Source organism: Sorex fumeus, unplaced genomic scaffold (genome assembly GCF_029834395.1).
Source record: "Sorex fumeus unplaced genomic scaffold, SorFum_2.1 ptg000098l, whole genome shotgun sequence".
Classification (NCBI taxonomy): Eukaryota; Metazoa; Chordata; class Mammalia; order Eulipotyphla; family Soricidae; genus Sorex; species Sorex fumeus.
Genome location: NW_026606155.1, coordinates 85,696,265 through 85,716,613, shown reverse-complemented (window position 1 = coordinate 85,716,613; position 20,349 = coordinate 85,696,265). Strand labels below are relative to the sequence as shown.

Here is a 20,349-nt window from a genome sequence, read left to right as displayed (position 1 = left end):
CCGTTGTACTATCTCCCCTGTTCCCGCTTCCTGTTCATTAGTAGGGAGTGGTGCCCTCACCTTCTTTTCAACACCTCTCTCTTCTCTATCCGGTTGAACAGTTCCTGCTCTCTTTCCTTCTCGGTCATCTGTCCCAGACGGGCCCGGTCTGCCTCATCACCCATGAGGTCTTCTCCATAGCCATCGTGGAACTCTTCGTCTTCGGAGGAGGAGTCGGAGTCGGAGCTGGAGGAAGAGCTGTTGCTGTCGGAATCGGAGACCTCCCCTGCAGCAAAGGCCCAGACACAAGATCAGGCAATGCAAAGTGCTCATGGAGACGCACACTGGGCCCAGCAAGAGAGGCCGTCACTGGGGGCCCTCCCAGCTCAAGGGGCACACGGCCACCCCAACTTCATTTCCCATCACTCCTGGTGAGCCTCTGGCAGACTGCTAACAGGTCAGGGAGACCTAGGCTGAAATAAAAAACCAGCCCCGCACATGGGGCTGTTCAGGGCTCCAGTGCTCAGGTACACCCCTGGACCCAGCATGCTCTTGTCTTTTTGGGCCAGTCCTGGTGGTGTGCTAGGGGCTATCCCCAGTAGACTGCTCAGTGCCAAGGATCAACCTTGGGCTCCCTCATGCAAACCAGGTGCTCCAAACCTGTGAACTATCTCCTGCCACCTAGCATACCCTTTCATTGACTGATTAGTTTATTTACTTTTTGAGTTATACTTGGTGATGCTCAGGGAAGCTATGTGGTGTCAGAGACTGAAATAGTCAGCCACATGCAAGGCACATTCCATATATTTTCTGCACATCTTGTCGATCTCACTTTTGCTTGTATTCTATTGGGGGAGGGGGACAAACAACGCTCATGGGTCCAGGGGGCCCACACCTGGTCAACAGGGTTGAGTGGTTCAGTGTCAGGGCCCTCAAGGATAAAGCATCCTTTGGGTGACGCTTAGGAATACCCCGGTTATACCGTGCTTAGGGTGTATGTGCATGCAGTGCTGGGAATCAGACCGGGTGTGGACAAACCCTCACCTCTCTGCCATCTTTCTGGTCCTTGGCATGCTCTTCTATTTCAACACTTCCATTTGGAAAATAGCACAGGGACCAGAGCAATAATACAGTGGGTAAGGCGTTTGTCTTACACGCAGCTGACCCAGGTTTGATCCCTGGTATCCCACACGGTCCCACGAGCACCGCCAAGAGTGATTCCTGAGCACAGAGCTCAGAGTTAGTCCTGAGCAGAGCTGGGTGTGCTCCAGCACCATCAAAAACCAAACAAACAAAGGAAACAAAAAACCCAACACAAGAAGGCAGTCAAATAGAACAGAACTGCGAGAACACACTGTGTCTTTTACTCAGGGTCACAGGCAACCTCGCCACCGATTTACTCTGAACGTCCAGACCATGTGTGTATCATTACGTATTCTGCTGCAGCAGAGTAAGATGTAGCATTTCCTAAATATGCCTCAAGCCAAAATACTTTGAAAATGGACAGTCTCTTACATAACCAATTATACAATGATCAATTCAGAAAATTCAGGGGCTGGAGAGATAATACAGAGGGCAGAGCACTTGCCTTGTATGTGGCCAACACGGGGTTCAATCCTGGGCGCCCTGTAGAGTCCCCTAAGCCGGACTGAGGACTGTTTGGAATGAGCCCAGAGCACAGGGCGAGGACTAAGCTCTGAGCAATGCTAACGTGGTCAACCCCACTCCCCAAACAAATTAGTACTTGATTAAATATTATCTAACATACAGTCCATATTTAATTTTTTACCCACTGCCCCAATATAGACCTTTATTGCTAGGAAAGAAGACCTAGTCTACCTAGTCTGGGGTCACACACTACACTGGGATATGTTTTTTGTTTGGAGAAAGGCCACACAGGCAATTCTCAGGGGTCACCTCTGCCTCTGCACTCAGGAATCACTACTAGTGGTGTCTACAGTACCATGAGCTGCCGGGGATCAAATCTGGGTCAGCTGCATGCAAAGTAGGCGGCCTGCCCACTGGACCCTCTCTCCAGACCACACCCTGCAGTACTTTGGGTACTTTGCCCAGCTCTCTTCTCTGGGGTGGCCCATGTGACCAGAGCAGGATGGGATCTCCCATCTCCTAGCCTGCAGCCTTTCTCTAGTACTCCTCATCTAGAATAATCTGTCCTGCAGGCCACTGGATTCTTATTTCTGTTTGATTTTTTTTTAGTCTCACCCAGCAGGGCTTACTTCTGGTTCTGAGCTCAGGGATCACTCCTGGTGGGGAATGGGAAACCGCATGGTATATCAGGGATTGAACGCAGGTGCTATATGTAAAGGCAAGTGTTCTATCTGCTATATTATTACTCCAGCCCAACAAAAATACTCTTATATGATGATTTAAATACTCTTTAAATGACAATGCCTGCTTCTTTTTCTATGGGGTAGGGGTTCGGGGGATTTGGGTTGGTGATTATTAAGAAAATGTATAGGGAGATGTATAAAGATCTTGTTTCCCAACATATTTTCACACAACAGTTTTGTTGTTGTTGTTCTGTTTCGTTTTGGGGCCACACCCAGCAACGTTCTGTGGTAACTCCTGGTTCTCTGCTCAGGTATTACTGGTGGTGCTAAAGGGGCCTTATGGGATGCCAGGGATTGCCACGGTCAGCCGTGTGTGAAACAAGTGCACTACCCACTGTACTCTCTCTGCAGTCCTCATTACACAATAATTTTAACACTGAGTTTCACAATTCTAGTACAAATCAATTACTACTATAAGAGCTCAAAATCTAACTATCATTCCTTCTACAGTTATTAGCTCACATTTCATAAAAAATCAATGCATCAATAAATGATTAAAGTGATTAATAAGTTTTTTTTTTAACTTTTTGGGTCACCCCGGCAATGCACAGGGGTTATTACTCGCTCATGCACTCAAGAATTACTCCTGGTGGTACTCAGGGGACCATATGGGATGCTGGGAATCGAACCCGGGTCAGCTGTGTGCAAGGCAAATACCCTATCCGCTGTGCTATCGCTCCAGCCCCGATAATGAGTTCTTAATGAAACCATCCTGATAGGGCAAAGGGGGACATGGAAAAGGCAATACGGATTATACATGAGTGTGAAATTAAATTAGAAACTTAGTAAGAACTGGGCTTGACTCAGTTTGAGCTAACATTCTAAGGCAGATACTTAAAATTCCAGGATAGGACAGTTCTATACAAGTCAATTTAAGTTTAAAAAACAAAAAACAAACAAAAAACCGCTGAAAATTCTTGGGAAGGAGCAGCACTACGGATGGAACCCCGGGGTCTCATACATGAAAGGCAAAACCACTGCCACTGAGCCATATCCTTGGCCTCTACACAGTATTATTATCATTGACACTATTATTTGGTTTTGGGGTTACGTGCAGTGGTGCTCAGGGAGCACTCCCACAGGAGCTTGAAGGGGCATATATGGTACTGGGCATTAAACCTGGGTTAGTCAGATGCTTGTGGCAAGTGCCCTGCCTGCTGCACTCTCTCCAGACCCTAAACATAATTTTCTTTTGCCAGGGGGAGCGAAGGGAGGGGCAGGCCATACCCAGTACTGTTTAGGGGCCGCTCCTGGTTTTGTGCTCAAAGGTCCCTCCTAGAGGTGCTCAGGAGACTATGTGTGCCAGGGATGGAACCCAGTGTGCCACGTGCAAAGCAGGTGCTCCAATGTTTTGTGCTATTTCCTGATCCTAAACATACATTTTAATTTTTGTTTTGGGGCTACACCCAGTGATGCTCAGGGCTTACTTCTGACTGAGTCAGACTTACTTCTGACTGCTAGAGATCGAACCTGGGTCTGCCGTGTGCAAGGCAAACGGCCCACCTGCTGTACCATCTCTCTGGCTCCCCTAAACATAATTTGATTTTTGGGCCACACCCAGTGATGCTCAGGGGTTACTCTTGGCCTGGCACTCAGGAATCACTGCTGGCACTCAAGAATCACTTCTGGTGGTGCTTGGGGGACCATATGGGATGATGGGGATCAAACCCTGGTTGGCCACGTGCAAAGCAAGTATCCTACCCGCTTTACTATTGCCCTGGCCCTGGATACATTTCAAAAGTTCTATTTTGAAACTTTTGAAAATAGAAATGAAAAGCTATCATTCTACTCCTAGAACAAATTTACCTGAGACGAGTCTCAGCAAAAATTCTATCACTGGCTTCCCAGCAGGAACCTGTTTCACTGAGCTTGTGGGTGACCAGAGAAGGACGAGGAGTCTCGAAAGCCAGGGCTCCCCAGAGGCTCCTGGGCCCTGCATCACCCTGCAGGAATGCACATCTTCATCCTGCTGCAAATCCTCTAAGGACGCACGGCCCTTACAAGGTCATGGCCCACTGCAATGAAGCGGAGGCTCTGGTGGACACAGACCTGTCCTCTTGCTTTATTTACCGTCCTGTGGTGCTAGGGGCTGAAGCCTAGTCAGCTCCAGGCCGGTCTCTGCCTCTCAGCTACCTCTGTGGTGTCCCCCCGCCTTGGCGGCTCCGGGCCTCTCGCTGACCGGATGGACAGAGCGCTCCCTCCCGGCCTGGGCCGCGGCGCTCACCTTCCTCAGGGGCCGAGCTCTCGGCTGAACTGTCTTTGTCCGAACTGCCTGAGGAGGCAGTTTTGTTGGCCTGCTTCTTCATGGTTCCTTTCTTCTCTATTTTTCTGGCCTTTCCTTTCTTCTTATTTTTATTGCTCCCAAATGTCCACTATAAGGAGAAAAGAAAAAGGACAACTGAAAAGGGGGATTTTAGGGGAGAAATTGCTGACCATTCAGGACTTACAGAGTCTGACATTCATCCAAACCATTACAACAGTCCCTTCCTCTGACCACCCCAAAGAAATGCACTTTCGGTGGAGAAAGAAAAGACATGGACGTTTGAAACCTCAATTAAAACTCTCAATGCCTGGCTTTCAACTGGAAGGGAGTAAATAATGTACTTCAAAGTCATAACTGAAAGACAAAAATACGTTTTTGGCAAGTCAACTGAGTAAGGGAAGAGTCAGCCCCGAGAAGAGCGTCTGTGTCCCGTGGGAGAGGCAGACGCTGTGAGGCCCTGTGTGGGCCGGGCTGAGGTGCAGGTCTGGAGTGGGACCCAGGAAGGCAGGGAATGGAGCTGGGGAGCAGGAGGAAACTCTAGAAAACCGATGAGAGAGCACAGGGGCCTGGGTGACAGCACTAACAACAACTCCAAGTAGACCTCTTAAAAATGTTTATCTCTTAAAAATCCTGTACCTAGGGCTGGAGCAATAGCACAGCGGGTAGGGCGTTTGCCTTCCACGCGCCAACCCGGGTTCGATTCCCAGCATCCCATATGGTCCCCTGAGCACCACCGGGTAATTCCTAAGTGCAGAGCCAGGAATAACCCCTGTGCATTGCCAGGTGTGACCCAGAAAGCAAAAAAAAAAAAAAAAAAAAAAATTCCTGTACCTGGGCTGGAGAGGCGGGAGGGTGCTTTCCTTACACACGGCCAACCTGGGTTCGATCCCCAGCATCCCTTAGGGTTCCCTGAGTAATGCCAGGAGAGGTTCCTGAGTGCAGAGCCAGGAGCAACTCTTGAGCATTGCTGGGTGTGGCCCCAAAACAAAACAACTCCTCCGCCCCAACCTGCACGTTATACTGCAACATGGTATTTAAACTGGAGCATAAAAAGGGAGAGCCCATCTAAATATAAGGAACCTACAAATATCCAAGCCTAAAACAAACCGACTTCATCAAAGTCTTTAAATGGAAGGCAGAAAAGTAATAGGATGCACTGACCTCCACCACCCCATACTGTCCCCTTAGCCTCACCAGGAGTGATTCCCTGAGCTCAGAGCCAGGAGTGATTCCTGAGCACTGTGGGTGTGGACCGATCTCCTTTCCACCTCCTCCTTTCCCCCAAGACCCCCTCACATACGAAGGCCAGGGGGCCAGCACATGGCTCACGTGGGAGGTCCTGAGCAGTTACATGTCCAGCACTGCACACACACATGTGCACTCCCACCTATACCAAGAGTAGTGTGAGAGCCTCCAGCACCCCGGGTTGTGGCAGTGGTGCTCCCGAGTACTTCTGAGCTCAAACATTGTGTATCCAGCCTGTAGTCACCGGGACAGGCCGTACCATGGCCCACCTCAGTACCACGGGGAGTGGGTGCCTAATCTAGAAAATATTCAGATCAGGGTTAGGGGTGTAGCTCAAGTGGCACAGCACTTGCCTTACGTTTCTGAGGCCCTGGGTTCAATCCCTGACACTGCATGTCCCCTAAGCACGGGTAGGTGTGGCCCACTGTAGTCCCCAAATTCTCCCAGGACAGGTGTACTGTTAGGTGGAGACCCCACAACTAATTTAAAAAAAAACAACAACAACACAGGACCAGAGCAACAGTACAGCAGGTAAGGCTCCTGCCGTGCATGTGACTGACCTGGGCTATGTCCCCGGCACCCCATATGGTTCCCTGAGCCCAGAGCTAGGAGCGAGTGCTAAGCACAGCTGGGTGTGGCCCAAAAACAGAAACAAGAAACAAAACTATTTCAGGCTCTGTAGCTAAACTGAAGAACTTTGACATTCTGACTTGTGACAGGATTTGGAAACTTTTTCTATGTATCCTAAGGAACAATAACCTTCTACCATCACACAAAATTTTTAGATTTAGATGCTTTTTGCTAAAAAACACAATCTCTTTACTTCTTGCATGTGACCATAAGCAAACCTACTTCATAAAGCTCAGCTTACCAATCCCCGAATTCCCTGTATGAGCCTTTCCCCCAGTGGGAGATCTTACTTTCTATTGGTTTCTGGGGGTTACCAGATCTGGTAGTGTGTGGGGGCTACTCCCAAGTCTGCCTGGGGCTCACTCCTGGTGTTTACCAGGGGACCCTGTGGTGCCAGTATCACGCGCAGGTCCACTGTCTCTGTCTACCCCCTCAGCTGTTCTTTGTTTTGCCCGACCCCCCTCCCCCCATACTGACTGGTACTAGAATGACCCTGGCAGTGCTTGGGGAACATGCAGTGCCAGGGAAAGAATTGGTGTCTGCTGCAAACAAGGCAAGCTCCTTACACCTGTCCGCTTTCTCCAGCCCCTTCAAGCTATTCTTTTTTCTGAGGAGAGAGGGATTTGGCTACACCTGGTGGTCCTCCCAGCTAATCTATTCATAAGTCCTACAGGTTCAAGAAATGGCTCAAGGGGCTAGAGTATATACTTTACATGTGGGAATCCCAAGTTCATCCTAGCACGTCATGGTCCACTGAGCCCAGTTGCCAGGACGACTGTTAGCTGACCCCTCCCTTAGCTGACCCCTCCCTTCACCTCCCGTTAAAAAGAACAGTCTTGGGGCCGGAGAGATAATACAGCGGGTAGGGCTTTTGCCTTGCATGAGGCTGACCCAGGTTCAATCCCCAGCATCCCATATGGTCCCCTGAGCACCCCAGGAGTAATTCCTGAATGCAGAGCTAGGAGTAACCCCTGAGCATCGCCGGGTGTGAGCCCCAAATCAATAAGTAAATACAAGTCTTTCCAGGGATGTGGCTCAGCAGCAGAGAACGTGTCCTGCATGCGTGAGGCCCTGGCTCTGATTTCTGGCACTGCAGAGTTGAGGGAGAAAGCAGCCACTCTGCTAGGTTAAGCTGGTAAGCTGTTATGAAGGGACAATGTTTTATTACCTCCACAGGCAGGCACGTGCTCTACTACCCAAGTCTCACCTCAGGTCCAAAAAGATATTATTTTCATCTGCTTTTTTAAAAATTTTTATTGACTTTCTTCATTTAATTGCCACTTCATTTTTGTACTCAAGGGCGAAGAAGAAAGGAACAAATGAAAACAAAACAGCTACATATTCTAAGATGATGTACTATGCACAGCGATCTATACGCTAATTTATTCCTCAAACTTTAATACTTAATTGTTGGGAAAAAATCCTAAGGCTATATGACCTCCAAGCATCACCAGGAGTAGCCCCAGAGCACTGCTAGGTATGCCCCCTGAGCCCCAAACCAATCCAAAATAATTAAAAATACTAATGTTGTTCTTTCGAAGCCTAACTTTCAGTGGTACTAGATTTTCATCAACTATGTGCTTCTAAGAACTGTAAGGCTCTTCTCTGCTGCCCCCCTCCCCCTGCCTCCTTTTCCCTTTGCTGCTGTTGTTCACGGGCTGGGGTGCTGATGGGAGGAGGCAGGGCCTTTGCGCTGCAGACCCTACACACCCCAGCCATGCACTCTGATTGGCACTGGGGGGTCCCAGACAGCAGAGCCTCTGGGAGACATTGGGGATTAAACTGGGGGTGGGGGAGAAAGGGGAGGGAGTTCAAGCTTGTAGGCACTTTCAGCCACAGCGTCATCCTCCACCCCCTTTTGTTCACTGCTACTGTCTGGATGATCCACTACCAGTGGCAGTTTTGGTACTAGGAATCACACAGAGTACCAATGCCAAGATCTCGCTTGACAGGTGAAGCAGTGATGGGGTCAGACCCGAGGCCTCATGCCTGCAAGGCGGATGTCCCACCCACTGAACTGCCTGTTCCCAAGCCCCAGGGAGCAATCCTTCCTGCCTTGGCTGGGGACTGAACCCACGCCTTATACAACGAAGCAAACACTCCATTGCTGAACTGAATGAATCCCTGGCCCCCAAGGATTTGAAAGATCCAAAAGAGATTATGGTTGTTCAATTTCTTAGTTAACCGTGCTACAACATATCAGCTTCGTTGATGCCAAGGTTTAATTTGAGGAAATGACCTACACAACAGCTTTTTGCAACTGGTTCAGACTCAAGATTTACTGGTCGACCTACCTCATTCGAAGCAGGTATCTTGGCCTTGGACATCTACCCAATGGGGTTATGACAAGGCCAAGCAAATAAGAGCTGAACACCAGGGTTTGTCACAGTGAGTTGGTTTATATTTGTTTGCCCAGATTTGGATTTCTCATGTGCAAGAGTCTGAAATACTGGAGTCATGGGGAGGGGTGGAGTGTTGAGGAGATTAAGCTTAAAAAAAAAAAAAAGACCTAAATGCCAATGGGTTCCACAGGTGAGCCAGTTCATCAAGGTGGGGAAGCTCGTGTGTGGCGGCCCGAGAACCCTGCTCTTCCCCTGCTAGACCTCAGTGAGAAGGAAATTGAGTCTGATTCCTTCCAGCCATCTTCAAAAGCAATGAGAGGACATAGCGCCTTAGCTCCCAGGAGACGGAGGATCTCCAGTCTCAAGGCAGTTAATGAGCAACAGCCACTATGGGGCCAGGCTTGGAGGCTTGGAGGCTGGAGAGGAGAGAGGAGAGGGGAAGAGAAGAGAGAGGGGGGAGGGAGGGATGGGTGAGAGGAGAGGGGGGAAAGAGAGAGGAGGGGGGGGAGAGAGAATGTGTGTCGGTGAGGAGGGCTGGGGTGGTCAGGTGCTTGGGTTCAATTCAACATGTGGTTATGTGTGTGTGTGAGGGGGGGAGGGAGGGAGGATGGTGGGGAGGAGGGTTAGGACATGGTCTGGTGCTTGGGTTCAACTCAAGGCGTGTGTCAGAGAGAGAAAGGAGAGAGAAGAGAGGAGACAGGGAAACAGAAGGGGGGGGAGAGGGGATTTTGGGAGGAGGGCTAGAGTACATGGTGGGTGCGTTCAATTCAACCTGTGATTGCATGATGCTGAGGCTCAAATCCAGTCTGAGTCCTCCACCAGCGAGCCACATCCAGACTCCTTAGTGTGCTTAGGGATCACTCCCAGCACCTTAGAGGACCTTATGTTGTGCTGTAGCATTGGAGACTGAACCTGGGTCAGCCAAGTGCAAAGCAAATAGCCTACCTCTACCTGCTGTTCTCTCTAGTTCTCACTTAAAGTCATGTGTATGCTAATATATATTTATTCATGGTTTGGAAATACACCCAGCAGTGCTCACGGGACCCTGTGTTGCCATAGACTGAACCTGGGCTTCTGAAACACAAAGCACGTGCTCCCATCCCCAGCTGGCTCCAGGGCTGACTATTTAGGGCAGTGCTCACTTCAGGTGGCGCTCAGAGTTGGCAGTGCTAGAGGGCCACGAGGGCCCCCCTGACGGCAGTGCTGAGGGCTAAAGGGTAGTTGTGGGGAACATATACCAGGGAGGAAATTCAGAGCCTGTGTTTTACCACTCAAGTCACCTCCCCACGCTTCCCCACCCCCAATAGTAATTTTGTTGTTTCAAGGCCACACCAGCAATGCTCAGTGGCTAATCCTGATACTTAGTTCAGGGATCATCCTGGCAGGGCTCAGGGGACTATGTGGTACCAAGGACTGAACCAAGGGATGGAATCAGGACAGCTGTGAGCAAGGGAAGCGCTCTGCCCACTTATTACCTCTCTGGATTCCCAATAATAGCATTTCTGAAAGTTAAAAAAAAATCAGCTGTATTTCACCCAAAGATAAATCAGTTAAAACTTGGATGCAGTCTCATTATTGTTCCTATTTAATAGAGTAAAGAAGCAGGCCTCCAAGTCTCCCTTAAGTTTTTCCATGGAGAACCGGTTACATTTGTGATACTTTTACTCCTGTGCACCAGATTCCCAAATGATTTTTGGTAACAACATATCTGTTTATTTTCTGAGTTTTTTTTTTTTTTGGCCCCAATGGTGCTCATAGTGTCACTTCTGACTCTTCACTCAGGGATCACTCCTGGCATGCTCAGGGACATTATGGGATGCCTTACTCGCTGTACTATTGCTCCAGACCAAGAATTTATTTTTTAAACACATGATTTAAATGTCTGCCCAGTATCTATTCTGGAGGGCATCTGAGGGGGCACCCTTGGCTCTGTGCTCAGGGTCTTTCTTGGCGATGCTCAAGGATGCTGGGAATCAAACTGGGGCTGGCAGCATGCAAGGCAAGCTCCTTAACCCCCGTACTATCTGGTTTCTGTTCATTATGTTTCCTTCCAAAAACATGGACTCTAATAAGCCATAACAGCGATAGTCAAGATTCACAGCAGGCAAAAATCTAAATAGAATATCCCTTTTCATAGTTAGGAGCCTTCACCTCAGGGCTGGAATGACAGTACAGCAGGTAAGGCACTTGACTTGCACACGGTGGACCTGGGTTTGATCCCTGGCACCACATATAGCCCCCTGAGCACCACCAAGAATGATCCCTGAGTACAGAACCAGGAATAATCCATGAGCACCAGCTGAGAATGGTGGAAACCCTCTTCCTCACTCCCCCCAATAAAAGAGACTCAACCCCTATACTATCTCTCCAGCCCCCTAATAAGAATATCTTAATCTAGGCATTAGCCTAGGCTAGCCGAGATTGTTCCCCTATTCATACAAGAACCTTTGCCTGCGGAGTCTGAGACTGAGAAAACGAATTCTTCTCTCACTTGGGAGTGTGATGGGAAGTGGCGTCTAAAGAGAAAGGACAGGATGGAAGGGATGATGTTAGGCCTTCTCCAGCCAGGGAGGAGGAAATAATTCATTTTAGGAACACAGCTCTACTGAAAGGAAAGCTGAGCTGCGTGGCCTTGAAAGAGCCCCAAATAGGGAGGGGTTGGGACCTGGCTCAGCAGTAGAGCACTTGCCCTGCACGTGAGGCCCCTGAATTCTATTCCTGGTTATTGCATGAGCCTTTACCACTGCCAGGAGTGACCCCTGAGCCTAGAACAGCCTCCCAAGCACTGTGAGGTGTGCTCCCCCCAAAAAAAAACAAAATCAGCAAGTTCCCTAAAATAGAGTCCAGAAGTACAGCAGTGGAACACTTGCCTGACATGTGTGAGATCCTGGGTTCAAGCCCTGGTACTGCAAAAATAACAAAGTAAAAAGTTCTCCAGGGCCAGAAGGATAGCTCAAAGGGCTAGAGCACGGCAGGCTCAATCTCCGGTACCGCGTGGTACCTCTGAGCACCAAGCTGGGAGTAGCCCCCAAGCACCACTGAGTGTGCACCCAGAAAGCAAGAAATCGAAGTGCTCTAAAGCACTGGGCTTTTCTGTTTGTTTTGGTGAGTTTGGGGGCCACATCCAATGGTGCTCAAGGCTTACTCCAGGCTCTGTGCTCTGGGAATGGTCCTGTTAAGGATCTGGGGACCATGAGTCAGCAGCATGCATGGCAAGTGCCTCAACACCTACATTCTCAGGGTGGGAGTGACAGTACAGCAGGTACAATGTTTGCCTTGCATGTGGCTAACCCAAGTTCAATCCCTGGCACACCATAGGGACCTCCCTGGGCCCACCAGGAGTAAGCCCTGACCCCAGAGCCAGAAGTGAGCCCTAAGAACAGAACAGTGTGGCCCCAAAACAAAACCAAACACTCTGCGTGTTTGGAACCACATACAGCGGTGGTCAGGGATAATTCCTGGTGGTGGCCAAGGAACCATACACGGTGCTGGGGATCACACTGGGGGTCAGCTGAATGCAAGTCAACACCTCAACCCTTGGGCTATCTCTCTCGCTTAGATTTCATCAGTCTTTTCACGTCTGGGAGCCAGCATCTATCTGCATACCTGCCCACAGACCAGCAGCTATAACCAAGGCGCTGGACTTATGATTTTCAATCTTCCTATGGCTGCGGGCGACTTCTGTCCTTGGATCTGGGTTTGAGAACAGAAGGCAAGCAGGGGGAATAGCAGTGCCCACTGCTCTGCCCTGAGCACTCATCTGAGCTGCTGCCTCACCAGGGAAGGAAAGCAAAAAGGGAACAGAAAGCAAGTTGTCTTCTTCCTTGGGTGGGTGCCAGGCTTCTCACACCTGCAGGGCAAGCTCTTTCCCGCTGTGCTCTGTTAGCAGGCAAGTGCCAGGGCTGGACCTTGCTCAGGCCCTTCCAGTCAGTCACTCCCCACCCCTGCAGACGTTTTCTCAACTAACAATGAGAAGAGATGAGCAGTTTGACTCTCACTGGTGTAACAGATGACCTAGAGGGCAGTGATTAGTTAAAAGGGGACTCTAAAACATCTATGAATAAATAAAAGGGGGCGCCTACACCACCCTGTGCCATCCAAAGTGCATGTAAGGGGCTAGGAGCTGGTTCCTGCTCTGGGAAGCAGCAGGCCTTCTTTTTTTTTTTTTTTTCTGGCTTTTTGGGTCACACCCGGCAATGCACAGGGGTTACTCCTGGCTCTGCACTCAGGAATTACTCCTGGCGGTGTTTAGGGGACCATATGGGATACTGGGAATCGAACCCAGGTCGGCTACGTGCAAGGCAAACGCCCTACCCGCTGTACTATCACTCCAGCCCAGCAGCTGACCTTGGCATTTGGCTGGAAGATGGTGGGGTGTGGCTGCTTTGTACTTGAGAGGCAATGAGAGGCTGAGTACTTTGAGCACCCTGGAAGAAGAAAAGTAAAAAAAGTCAATTATTTCAGAGAGGTTACACCTAAGGGGCAAAGAAAATCATCTTCCCTGATCTCCAGAACCAAAATAGAAACCACTCCTCCAGCCCATTTAACTCTAAAATGAATTTGCACATAAAACAAAAATAGTTTGAAATAACTGGGGTTCAAGGAAAACATACGCTGAGCTAGAGACAGACTCTGTTGGGAAAGAACTAGAATACGGCCAAACCCTTACTCTGGGACTGTCTCCTCCTCTGTAAACCAGGAAAAGTAAAACTCTCTTGACCATCTATTACATAGCATGAAACTCAAAGGACCCAGATTCAAAAGACACTTAAGAGTGTCTTAGAAAAATAAAACTCTACGTTAATGCAGGGGATTACAATGGGAAAAGAAAATCAGAACTGCAAACCACTGTTTTCTTTTTTTCTGATTTTTCTGCGGTCACACACGGCAGTGCTCAGGGCTTCATATGGGGTGCCAGAGATCTGCCATGTGCAAGGCAAGCACTCTACCTACTGTACTACCACTCCAGTCCCAGAATCTTCTATTTTCTTATTGAAAATAGGAGTCCAGATGGCCTCTAACCTTTTTAAGTTAGTTTTTAAGTTGCAGGATTCTAAGTAAACGAAGCATTCTATTTTGCAGTTGTCCTGGATCAATTAGCTAGCTATCTTCTTGCCACTCCAGGAGCTCAATCGAGGGCCTCCCATCAGCAAAAAGGAGGTGCCCCGCTGTTCAGCAACATCCCTCCCCACCCCCCCAGCTCTGCTGTTCTTGATCTGTCTTCTGGGTTTGTTTGTTTTTCATCTCAGGGCTTACTCCTGGATCACTTCTAGTGGTGTTTGGGGAACCATATGTAGTGTCAGGGATTGAACCCAGATCAGTTATATGCAAGGTAAGTGCCTCACTATCTCTCAGACCCTACGACAGTTTTGTTCCAGCAAATCTGAGGGACCCCGCCTCCTCCTTTCTGCTTTACTCACTGCTCACTAATGACTATAAACAAACGAGGAGTGGAAGAATATGTGAAAAAGACCAAGAGCTGCTTCAGACATAAGTAGGCCCTATCTCACCGAGAACTGCTTTTATATTCTATATCCTTCTAGAATATAACACAATTCTGTAAGGCAAGTTTGTAAGTCCTGAGGCTACAGAAGCCACAGAAGAAATAAAGACATGACAAATTACTCCAGCAAGTGGTTGGTTATATGTAGATCAGTTACTTTTCACGAGGAAGAGAAAAGTCAGCACAAGGGTTTGGAGAAAGCTCAAAAGCTGGAGTGCACACTTTGCGCGAGGGAGCCCTGGGGGATCCCGGGCACCCCATGGTTCCAAGCACTGTGCACTGTACAAAGAAGTGTATGCACAACAGGGTTTCTCCCCTTTCAATAAAAGAAAAGGGAAATTTTTAAAACACAGCAAAGGTGTCTGACCTGGTTTCTTTTGTTCTGTTTTGAGGCTACACCCAGCAATGCTCTTGGCCTGCACTTAGGAATCACTCCCGGCAGTGCACAGGGGACCATATGGGATGCAGGGGATCGAACCCGAATCAGTCATGTGCAAGGCAAATGCCTTACCCTCTATCATATCTCTTGGGCCCATATGACCTGATTCTAAGGTTTGCTCCTCTCCAGTCTATATATCTCTCCTGCAGGCACAAATCTGAGTTCCAGCTCCTGCTTATACTGCAGAGTGCCAGATGGTAGGATTTAGAAAGAAAAGATTTTAACTGAGGGTCAATTTTCTTAATGGTCCTAAGTAATACTATAATATTTACTGACTTTGAGGTGCTTTGTGCTAAGTCAGCAGTCCAAATCAAAGAGTAGATAATGCAGACCAAAGAGCAGGTCCCTTTCTGACTGGCTGAGATGGAGTGCAGGACTCTTAACTCTTTCTATTCCAGACTCCTTTTACCTCAGAAATACAACATGGGTGAGTGCTGCCACAAACACTGAAACCCATTACACTGATTTTGCATTTTTTTAATGGGGTGAGGAGGGTACTCAGCAATGTTCAGGGAGCCTGGGGGCCAATTCTGAAGAAGGCTCCTACGGTTCAATGCGAGGGCCCAAGGATGTGGTACTGCTCGGGTCTTGCAGTGTCAGGTACCATCAGGGCTATCTGATTGATTGAACCAAGGGTCCACCACATTCAGAGCCTGTGCCTTAACCCCTGTACTCTCTCCCTGGCCCCCAACAGTCAAACACCCTGTACTGTTTGAAATGTTTCACAATCCTCACATTGAGTTACGGACTCCAAGGGGTGCAAACCTACAGTTTAAGAAGCTCGGGCCTTGGACTAGAGAGGCAGTACTGGAGGGAAGGCACTTCCTTGTATGCTACAGCAGCAGCCGAGATCCTGGTTTGAATCCTGGGTGGGTGATGAATATGGTTTCCCAAACATTGCCTGAGTAAAGCCAGGAACAGCAGCCCACCCTGGCACAGCTGGTTGAAGCCCCCTCCAAGAGAAAACACAGCTAGGGCCTGGAAAGTTCTGTGCCAGAGGGGCATGCATGGAGGGCATGCTGGGGCAAAGCTGATCCAAGCTTCCTGGGATCCTTGGACCTGAAGGCAAGGAAGGGCAGCTCTCCACCACAGGGAAGCACACAGTGTTGCCAACTTTTTCTCCAATATGTGTATAAAGAATTATATAGGTTTTGTTGTTTTTTTTTTTGAGGGGGTGGTCACACACGATGATGCTCTGGGGACCATATGGGGTACTGGGGATTGAAACCCGGGTTGACTGTGACTGTGTACAATGCAAGTGCTCTACCAGCTGTACTATCACTCCAACCACTGCAAGGGTTTCTAAGGTGCACATTTCTAGATGGCTGTGGAGCTGCAAGTGACAAAGGGACCCTAAGTTGTAAAGATTCCTACTGGATTTCTCTTGCCCAACTTCAGGTGTTTCTACTGCTGCGGAGCTCACACACTCTGCCCTCCTGGTAGAAGCAGCTAAAAAGGAAAAAGAGGGGGTCGGGATGTGGTGCAGAACCATATGAGCCTCTCATGTTTGAGGCCCTGGTTTGTGTCCCAGCAGCCCCCCACTTACCCACACACAAAAAAAAAAAGAAAAAGAAAAAAGGTATCCCTACAGTAATTGCATACTTAGGATTCTGACCCAGTGACAGAAATAGGAGAATGAAGTACTTCCAATCAATAGTGCTTCTCATGGAATTGTAAAATCCACAAACATGATTCAGGATAGTCCAGACACAACCCAGATTCAAATGTAAGAGAATACTGGGAGGAAGTCCATAGCGGCTGACTCTGAAATATGGAAAATAGAGGTAGTTGATGTAGAAATAGTGAGAGACAATTATTTCAAGATTTTCCTGTACTCTTTATGCATTTTATTTAAGTAAATTGGGGGCCACAACCTGTGGTGCTCAGGGGTGACTCCTTGGCTCTGTGCTCAGGGGCTGCTCTGAGTGGTGTTTGGTGACCATGCCGCAATGAGGAATGCAACCGCACTCCACCTGCAAACAACATCAGTCTTTTGGGCTATCTCTCCGGCCTCTATGCATTTTTAAAAAGTAGGAAAGCAAAATGAAAATAGCAAAAAATTACTTCATAGAGCCAACAGTTTTCTAGCAGACTGAGTTTTTTTTTTGTTTGTTTGTTTGGTTCTGGTTTTTGGGCCACACCAAATGCTCCAGGATCACTAGTGGTAGGACTTGGAGGGACCATGTGGTGTGCGTGGGGATCGACCTCCCAGGTCAGCTGCCTGCAAGGCAAGTGCCTTACCCACTATACTATTGCGCTAGCCCCAGACTGAATCATTTTATCAATTTGAGGGGGCTTAAGCTTTTCCATTCAAAATAAAATAGGACTGGAGCACATACCCTGCATGTGGGACCCTAGATTTTATCCCCTGCACCACGTGGCCCCCTAACACTGCTAGAAGCAACACTGTAGGCAATGACCCGGGAACAGCCACAAAGCACCACTGGGTGTGCCTCAAACAACCCACTCCCTCAAAATTTTTTAAACATTTTATTTTTATTCTCCCCTCCCAGTTTTATTTTATAAAAACATGCAAATTTACAAAGTTATCCATAGTTGGGTTCTTCCCCCAATTTTTAAAAATTTAAAACTATAAACTGAGGCTTGATGAGATAATACTGAGCATAAGGCACTTGCCATGTGCACAGCAGACCCCGGCTTGATCCCCAGCATCACTAGGTGTGGTCCCAAATCCACCCTCTACCCAAAATAAAAAACTAAACTGAACAACAACCAAAAATCCCTATGTATTAACTACCTATTGTTGTGGAAAAGCACTTTTAAACCTATTAAATTATTTAAGATTAAAAACTGTATAGTCAATCAGAATGCCAACATGCCTAAGGTGCATACGCAAAATACCAGTAAATACTTTTTAGCTGCTAACTAAATGTTTTTAATAATAAAATCTTTTTTTTTTTTTTTAGTTTAGCAAAACTTCAAAATGCATACACTGCTGAATATATTCTCCTCTGGGGCCAGTAATACAGTGCACAGGGTCTGCATGCAGGCGGCTGAGTCCCGTCCTTGCCACTACAGGGGCCCTGAGTGCCGCAGGGATTGATGCCTTGGACAGCCTGTGAGGTCCCCTGGTGTACCATACCTTCAAAAAGACTCCTTCCCCCCTTTAACTACAAGGTACCAGGAGAATAGAAAAGTGGAGTTTGGTCTCTCTCTGGGAAATCACTCCCAGTGAAAAAGGGATTTGAAATCAGAGGAGATACACATACACAGGTACGTGGAAGGACTTTCCTTACATCTCCTTTCCATTAAGGTTCTGGGTTATTCTTTTTTAAAGGCTATGTTTGGTGCTGGGTGATGTGGAAGAAGTTTTCTTGTTCTAATAATAAATAGCTGGATTCGCCTGCTGCAAAGTCCATGCCATCACTAACAGGAAGTGAAGATTCCGGCTACCCAGAGGAAGCTTCTGGTCTCCTGGCTGGGGCAGGAGAGGGCGGAAAGGACTGCGGCGCATGCTTGATTGGCTAACCCCTTGCCCGGGACTTTACACTACTCATACACTTCTCTCTCCTCTAAGGAGTTCTACGGGAGCTGGCACGGAGCTCAGTGGGGAAGCATTTGTCTGGCATGTACGGACACCTGGGCTTGATCTCTTGAGTTACAAAAAAAAAGAAGAAAGTTCTATGGCCTTTAGCTCAGAGGTCTCCATTTAGGGAAAAGCGGCTGGCAGGAGCAGTCACCAACTCAGGGGCCCTCAGAGCACCCCTGTGTGCAGAGGCCTAGCCTCTCCCCACTCACCTCATCATCACTGTCAGACGTCTCGGAGTCTGAGGAGGCTGCAGGCTGAGTCACTGGTGGCTCCTTCTCCTCAGAGTCGCTTCGCTTTCGCTTTGCCAGTGACAAGAGCTCCTAAAGGGAGAGAAGGAGTTGCCTGAGTATTGGTGAACAGAGAAGAAATATCCAGGAATAAAATGCCCCCAAGAACAAGATATTTCCCCACCCCTGAGCTGCCACCTTGGTGTGCTCTCAATGACTGCCATGGAAAGGTGAGGAGGACACGAAATGAGAGGCTCCCCCACACATGCCACTTCTTCCACAAAGACCCTCAGGGACTCGTGTGTATCTGCTACACACAAGTCATGCTTCAACTTAGAACTTATGGCACTATTTTGAACAAGCTGACAAACTACAGATTTCTGAGATCATTTATAAATGCCTAAACCAGGCGGGGGGGCAGTGGGTGGTGTATCTGGTATTTAATTCAGCTCCTGACAGGAAATTAGGGGGTTGGCTACTACAACAGAATTCTAACGTAAGGTTAGGGTATGGCTCAGTGGGTAGAGCATTTGCCTTGCGTGTGGGGGGTCCTGAGTCTGATTCCTGACACACAATAAAACAAGCCACGCCCCCCCTCAACCCTAATCTGACAAACCCAGTATTTCCATTGACTACCTCTGCCTTGTCCTGGTGACCGAGGTGAGATCAGAGAAGGAGGGATATGGTATTGAGTCAACCCAGGCAGCACTTGCCCTGCTGCTCTCTCTACTCAGTTCAATCACTAGAATAAATACTCCCTGCTACTATCAATGCCAGTTCACAACTACACTTTACTTTCACTCAACATCAGATACTTTTCTAATGTTTAATCTCTCAACATTTAATCTTTATCTAACACTTAGTCTTCACGACCACTCTTAGGATCCTCAGGTAAAGATAAAGAAACTAGGGGGAGCAGGAGCGGTTAAGTAACTTACCTCAAGGAATACAGCGAGTATACGACAAAGGTAGAATCCTAGCTTTTAATTTAGTCCTAGTTTACCGATCTAAAACATATTTCTCTTCTGCCCAAAGGAGAAAAATACAACTAATAAATACTTAGTAGTATTACTCCTTGATGAAGATGGTGGTGGTGTACAATTATAGGTCAAGTTCCAGGACAGATTTAAAACACAAACAAACAAACAACAAGTGCTCCGGCATCTGTTTTCTTCTGTGGCCACTTTCTATTTTCGGAGCACACCATCCTTAGCCAGAATGAGAAAATGACCTTCTCAGATTAGCAGCTGACACAACGCTTGTCTTCATAAGCGGTCAGGACATGTTACTCTACTCATTTCATCAGAGAAAGCCTAGCAGACCAACTTCCCAAAAAGCTTGACAACAGTAAAAATACATGGAGACATCTCTCTTACTGATCTAATACAAAGTAGCACTGCACTCCCATTGCTCATCAATTTGCTCCAGCTTCAATTTGCTCTAGGGGCTCAGTAACATCTCCAATGTGAGACTTGTTACTGTGTTTGGCATATCGAATACCAGGCTTTGCTGTGGGGCGAGATACTCTTGGTAGCTTGCCGGGCTCTCCGAGAGGGGTGGAGGAATTGAACCCGGGTCAGTCGCGCGCAAGGCAAACGCCCTACCCACTGTGCTATCACTCCAGCCTCGAATCAAAGTACAATGGTATTCGTGTACTTTAGGGTCTTGTTAAAACGTTAAGTGTAATTTCACATTGCATACGTTGTCCTGTATTAATACAATTCTGTGAGTATGGCAAACATATGTTTAATTACGCCCCCAAACAAGATATAAGCCAGGGAATTCAAACCACCCCTCTGAACTTCCTGTGCTTTTGCACC

General features: G+C 48.0%; 1 protein-coding gene across 1 annotated transcript in view; it reads right to left on the bottom strand.

The window, feature by feature from the left end:
* RTF1 (RTF1 homolog, Paf1/RNA polymerase II complex component) overlaps positions 1-20,349 on the bottom strand; it is a 50,006-nt gene that overhangs the window by 20,366 nt on the left and 9,291 nt on the right. The window contains exons 2-4 of the mRNA XM_056133548.1: positions 18,512-18,622; positions 4,555-4,702; positions 61-265 (exon numbers count right to left, since the gene is read on the bottom strand). Coding sequence (XP_055989523.1) covers positions 61-265; positions 4,555-4,702; positions 18,512-18,622 — 464 coding nt within the window. The remainder of the gene's footprint in view (positions 1-60; positions 266-4,554; positions 4,703-18,511; positions 18,623-20,349) is intronic.